Source organism: Hypomesus transpacificus, chromosome 1, assembly GCF_021917145.1.
Source record: "Hypomesus transpacificus isolate Combined female chromosome 1, fHypTra1, whole genome shotgun sequence".
In the NCBI taxonomy this organism is placed as follows: domain Eukaryota; kingdom Metazoa; phylum Chordata; class Actinopteri; order Osmeriformes; family Osmeridae; genus Hypomesus; species Hypomesus transpacificus.
Genome location: NC_061060.1, coordinates 2,113,457 through 2,119,964, shown reverse-complemented (window position 1 = coordinate 2,119,964; position 6,508 = coordinate 2,113,457). Strand labels below are relative to the sequence as shown.

The 6,508-nt window shown below is 47.5% G+C and overlaps 1 protein-coding gene across 2 annotated transcripts in view; it reads left to right on the top strand.

The window, feature by feature from the left end:
• Positions 1 to 291: 291 nt before the first annotated feature.
• LOC124470744 (complexin-1) overlaps positions 292 to 6,508 on the top strand; it is a 30,724-nt gene continuing 24,507 nt past the window's right edge. Inside the window, exons 1-3 of one of the 2 annotated variants that reach the window (XM_047024791.1) lie at positions 292 to 420; positions 456 to 538; positions 1,363 to 1,478. In XM_047024791.1, the coding sequence (XP_046880747.1) occupies positions 1,448 to 1,478 (31 nt within the window). In that variant the 5' untranslated portion in view covers positions 292 to 420; positions 456 to 538; positions 1,363 to 1,447. The remainder of the gene's footprint in view (positions 421 to 455; positions 539 to 1,362; positions 1,479 to 6,508) is intronic. The other variant, XM_047024799.1, reaches the window with a different exon arrangement.

The window sequence follows — 6,508 nt, the reverse complement described above, 5'->3', positions numbered from 1 at the left end:
GGTTTGGTGATCCTGTTTAGAGTGGCATCATAAACGAGTTGGTTCCTCTTTAAAACAACACATGATCAAACCTACACATAGTAAAACATTTAGACCTGGTGAGAGACATAACATAGGTTAATTAAAAAGATCGACGTGGTTGAGAAGGTTAAATATAGTCTAATGAGTGTTTGCTACATGACCTCGCGCAAACTAGTCTTGAACGTAGCGTAGTCCATTGCAACGAAAGGGGCGGAGGCATAACGATTGACCGACGTAAATAATTGATTGGTCTCTTTCGGTCTGAACGTGGGACGTTTCAGATAGGACCAGCACTCCATGTGATTCAGTGAGTTCGTTCATCATCAGGCGCTGCAGTTCCCCTCATACAGCCACTGTGCACGAAGAACCAAGGACGTCCTTTTCTTGCCTGGAAGCTGGAGGTGCTAGGCGCGAGCATTTAACAGCCTATCACAATCTTCCATTTTATGACAATTTCATTTTCGAAGATCTGTAAATAATCGTATTTGAAAAAAAAAAGATTCCAATCGCCGGACAGGTAATTATGAATGCATGAAGGAAATGCTTGCTGAACGGTTTACCCGGTTAACGGATGAGAAGGGAGCTATCCACAAGCTATGGTGCTGAAATCAGCCTTTGATCGAACAAGGAAGTGGTTTTGAATCACCGAGATCATTTGCACGTCGCTTTCACTATCATGAACGCATTATATAATCGGATAAATGATACTATGATGGATATTTAAAAGAACATTTGTGCAATTCATAAAAAGACACATATTTGTGTAAATACCACTGTCATCAAAGGACACTGGTTTCTTATTAAGCTTATGTGCGATCGGTACACTTGGGATCGGTCATATGACAACAGTACCAATTCCCCGTGTAAGAAAATTGAAAGTTTTTGTGTTCGTTTGGTATTTTTATATTCACCCTTAAATCATTACATCTGGGGGGAATTGAAGACCTCCACGAGTATAAATAGTTGGGGACTGGTTTAAGTTATAGTGAGCGTATTTTAGCCTGGCATGAGCAACACGCTGGATTATAAACATCACAATCAAGTGAACTTCATGTTCTGAAAGTGAGTGTGATGGATTCTTTTTGGTAAACTGGCTTCGACCCTGAAAGGTAATGTCTGCATGCTTGCGGTGTCTTAAAAGCCTGCGTTTAGGCTGCGTGAATCTATTGACCTTGGTGTCCTTCATTTGGTCCTTTGTACCGTTATGGGTTGCCTTTTCCGTCGGCAACCTCTCTGCAGTCGTCACCGTATGGGATTGTCCTTGTCTCTAACATGTTGTGATATGTAGTTTATGTTTAAAAGTTCGGTTGAGTAACAAGTTCCTATTTTTTCCCCCCATAGATCTGGCCTTAAAGGACTATTTCTTCTGTTCTACCTGCATGTAATATCGTGAGGATAAAAAAGGCAGGATCTAAAAGCCATCATCATGAATTTTGTTATGAAGCAAGCGTTGGGAGGTAAGTGCCTTTCTTCCGTCCATCAGCAACATGCGATGTAGAGTGAGTAGGTTGGTCAATTGGTCTGGAAAGCCCCTGGTCCAGCTGTTTGACTAATCGATTGCTTTTTATTTAAAAAAAACCAATTGAAATCCACACGTCCAAATGAAATCCACATTAAATCCATTATCTGTATTTTGACATGGAACTCCAGTGTCCAAGTCTCTACTACAGTTCCGTGTGGTTGCATGGTCAGACAGTTTTGCGCATTTTTCGCGTCTGCAGGGAATCTCTGTACACAAGGTGCAAAGCGCTGGGCCAACATAGCTGTTAACCGTGAACCAGTTGCTGATATGTAACATATGTTGAACTATTAAAGGATATTCTGTTCTAGACAACAACAAAAAATCCCCATTTGCTAAAAAAAAAAAACTTGATTTCCTTACTCATACACAAAAGTGCTGTCATTAGGAAATGCACTTCTCAGCAAAATAGAATTTATGCACATAACAGCGAAATTAATTTCTTAAGCGATTGTGGCAACGAGGCCAAACAATAGTATTTTAGGCGAACGGAACATATTCATTTGATATAATAATGGATACCATTGCCGTTTACGGTGACTTATTGCTTAGGTGGCTTGTGTAGATGGATGTCTCCAGTCTAGGTGGGCTCCAGTGACAGGAACTCTTGATCAAACCTCCAGAAGCACTATCAGACTGAAGCTGCTCCACCATTAAAAGATGAGCTAGCGTGGTATCCTCTTACACAGCCCTTCATCATCAGTGTTCTCTGTCACCAGGGTGACCCCTGGTCAGGCCTGTGGTGTGAGGTGAGAGAGATTGTCATGCTTCAGGAAGAGAAGGAGGACGGAAGGGAGGAGGGAGATTAGCTTTACCCAGCCAGGTGATGTCAGGGGAGGTGGGGGTGGGAGGGTGGGGGTGGGAGGGTGGGGGTTGGTAGTGGATCGGCGCCCCCCCTCTCCCCCAACTTCCCGGTCCAAGATATATCTCCATCGATCGAAGAAAATGACTGGAATTCACTGAGCTGCGCGTGAAGGGATTTTACGCTTGGAAAAACTGAGAGGTGTCAAGGTCCTCACCTTCAGCTGTTTCTGAAGACAAGTTTTGTTGTGTCGCCCTGGAATGGTTTCGCTGGGTAGTTGATGAAGTTTTTCTGCACCAGCCCCCCCCCCCCCCTTCCCTCTAAAGAGCCATCCACTTGGTCTACTGTGTGGTAGACAGGGCTGTGTGTGGTTAACAGGGCTGTGTGTTGTGCGTGTGTGGTGGACAGGAATGTGTGTTGTGTGTTTGTGCGACACCGAGTCTCATGTTACGGACAGCATGGAGGGGAGAACACTCTCCAATCCTGCAGTGTTTGAATGTGGTCTGATGAGTGCCCTGGCGTACTGTAGGACAATAGAACTGTGCGCTCTGCTTATGACAAAGGGGCCTGTTTACCGTGCATTACATCACCAAAACGGCTCGTACAAAGAAAGATGACACCCCACACATCCCTCTCCCTCCCCCCCCCCCACCCCCTCTCCCATCCTGATACTCCCAGCCTTCCAGACCGGTGCACTCCGGAGCCGGGCAGCAGATACAAAAAGACAGATTGATCTTTAAACCGGGTTTTTTTATAATGTGGGTCGATGTGGCTGTAAACGCCCTGAGCCCTGGAGCTCCGAGGAGGAACGCTGCCCAATGCTCCTCCTCTGAGGTGGAGAGACCCCGAGTCCATGACTGTAAACCTGAGGACGGGGGGACGCAACCGCTACCCAGTCGTTGGGATTATTCCTGGCAGGGGTGAGGCGGAGGGTGGGGGAGGATGGGGGAGAGTGGGGATTTAGAAAAAAAGACCTTTGCAAGTATTAGGTAATAAAGTCAGGGCTGAGCTAGAATGATGAAGGGGACCTTAGGCCTGTGTTAAATCATCCCAGGGCTCAAGGTCACCTCAGATGGGAGGAAGACACCGAGAGCCCCAATCTTGGAGTAATCGGGGGGGTTAGACAGAGACCTGCCGAGTGACTAGAATGCACAGGGAAATTGTGTGAGGGGGGGGGGGTGGTTATGTAGACACACACACACACGCACATTGACACAATAGCGTACCTATTCCCTTCTCCAATCGGTTACATCAATAGTCCTTCTCGTCCACCTCCTCCCTCTCCTCTCCCTCTCTTCTCCCTCCATCTTCCCGTCTTTCCGCGCCTCCTCGGGGGCTTCCAGGCCACTAACAAGCAGAACACGCAGCACCTCCATGTGAGCTGCACGCATAGCCTCTCCTCCCCCTCCTCTCTTCTCCTCCCTCTCCTCTCTTTCCTCTCCTCTCCCTCCTCTCTTCTCCTCCCCCTCCTCTCCCTCCTCTCTTTCCTCTCCTCTCCCTCCTCTCTTCTCCTCCCTCTCCTCTCCATCCTCCCTTTTGTCTTCCTTTCCTCTCTCCTTTCTGTCCCCTCCCGCCTTCCTCTCTTCCCTCTCCTCTTCTCTCCCTCCTCTCTGTTCTCCCTCCTCCCTCTCCCTCCTTTCCTCTCTCTGCTCAGACAGGATGAAGGGCAGAGGGCACAGAACCAGCCTAGTTAGCCCAGTGGGCTAAAGGCTTGGTCCAGCAACAGGTTTAAATCCCTGGCTGGGAAACTAACTGGGTTGCTGGTTTTCACATCATAGCTTGACTTCTGGTTAGAAGTTTAATCCACACATATATGCTGCTCATGTGCAATGTGGGAAGTGTTGGGGAACAGAAGGGCTAATTCTGAAAGGCAGTTGACCATCCAACATGCAAAACAACCGTAATACTGCATTGTAAGCAGCAGCTCTAGACCCAGTCTGGTCTCTCCCTGGACATGTCTAGACTGTAGACTTAAAGAAGAAAGGATTATACATGAGTATACATGATTGATTCACAGTATCGATAACAAGCTCCTGTTCTCTGCCATGGAACGGAATCGAGACCAAAACCAGATCACATTTTATTTGCATAGCCCTTTTTCTTACAAGCAATGTCCCAGAGTGTTTGACAGATGCCAGTAGATCATCTCCTGTAACCAATCCAGACCCTCCAGAAAGACAAGGACAAACTGTCTCCAGAACAGAAGTGCGAGAGAAAGAGAGAGAGAGAGAGAGAGAGAGAGAGAGAGAGAGAGAGAGAGAGAGCTGTGTCGTACACCAGCACCAGTCCAGGACGGCGGTGTTGCAGTTTCTCTTCCATGGTGTGGACCAGAGCATCCATTATGGATGTGTTGACATATGAGGCCCGTGGGCCTCCCTGCTGTACTGCTGAGATGCTAAAGGACTCGGAAACTGATGGATGGGCATAGCTCAGTGGTGGGGAGTTTTACGGCAGATCATGAGGTTGCAGGTTTGACCCCCCCCCCCCCCCCCCCCCCCCCCGTAGCCTGTTCAACACTTTGGATGCAATAAAATATCTTATTTTCACTGAAAAAAAACAACAACGCTGCCTTAACACCTTAGTTTTGCTGCTAAATTATCAAAAATTAAAAGTGCATGCAGTCTTCCGTGCGTGATAACAGATGATGGTGGTGATGTAGAAGTAAGGAGATAAAGGAGTTAACATGATTGATTGATTACAGTTCTCAGCTCAGTACGGAACCAGCGGATCTAAGCCGGATATAAGGCGGGGGTAAGGCGGGTCTAAGGCGGGTCTAAGGCGGGTCTAAGGCGGAGCTAAGGCGGAGCTAAGGCGGAGCTAAGGCGGAGCTAAGGCGGGACTAAGGCAGTTCTGAGGCGGAGCTAAGGCAGAGCTAAGGCGGAGCTAAGGCGGGGCTAAGGCGGAGCTAAGGCGGAGCGGCTGTACCAGACTGCTCTAGACAGGCCCAGAGGTGAGAAGAGGAGAGGGCCGTCTGAACATGATCGATGTATCGGTGGGTGTCCATCAATCCCTCGAAGTCTGTCCTTGCTGCCGTCCCTGAAAGAGCCAGCATGAGGCTGTGTGTGACGGTGTAATCATGATAGATTGAGGAGGCCCAAGCCGGGTCTGGGGGCTGTTCTTGGATGCGATTGGCCTGTGCGGTTGGTGACTAACTGTTGAGATCCTCTGGTGGACACTCCTAGACTAACTGGCTCATCTGGTTCCCTGTGATGGAAACTGTGAAACCATGAAAGCCTTGGAGTAAAACATGTGTGTTTTAGAGCTTTTCACTGTGGATCAGGGTCGTTTCAATCCAGTTTGTCCATTACATTCTTCACTGTGTGTTGTTTTGTACCAGTGCCACAGTCTTGCTTCCCCACAAAGAAATCCTAGTTTCAAATCAAGTTGGATTTTCAAATCAGTTTGATATAAAATAAATGTTTAGGAACACTGGCATAATTAAGGTTATAAGCTCAACGTATGAATGATGTGAGGAAGTCTTAAAATCAATATGTAAAAAGCACAATCACAATGGCATTATAATAACCAACATCAGCATCAATGATAAACAAATAAACAGCACTCACGCACGCACACATACACGCACGCACACGCACACGCACACACACACACACACACACACGCTAACACCACACACACACACACACGCTAACACCACACACACACACACACACACACACACACACACACGCTAACACCACATCACAGTAAAGCCCTGTGATGTGGTGTTAGCGTGTGTGTGTGTGTGTGTTAGCGTGTGTGTGTGTTTGTGTGTGTGTGTGTGACTGGGCGAAAGCCCTGTGATCTGGTGTTAGCGTGTGTGTGTGCGTGCGTGTGTGTGTGTGTGTGTGTGTGTGTGTGTGTGTGGCTTTCGCCCAGTCATCTGTGCAACCAAATTAATTCTTATTTGTATTCAGGTTGTTTTTCTTTTTTTACCACAAGTACTAAAAAACATCTTTGGCTCCGTCAGACTAATTATGTTTCCAAGTGGCTTCTCCTCTCTGGCTTCGCGGGGAGCCTGGAATCCAAACAGTCGACCTAAGGCTGCGGGAAGCCAGGCGTGTATTACAGCATGCGAGCGCTACCGCTCACTGAGTCATGCGTCGGCCTACAAATGGCTAATGGCTCACACTGAGACGGACCGTTGTTGTTTTTAAACTGTGTTT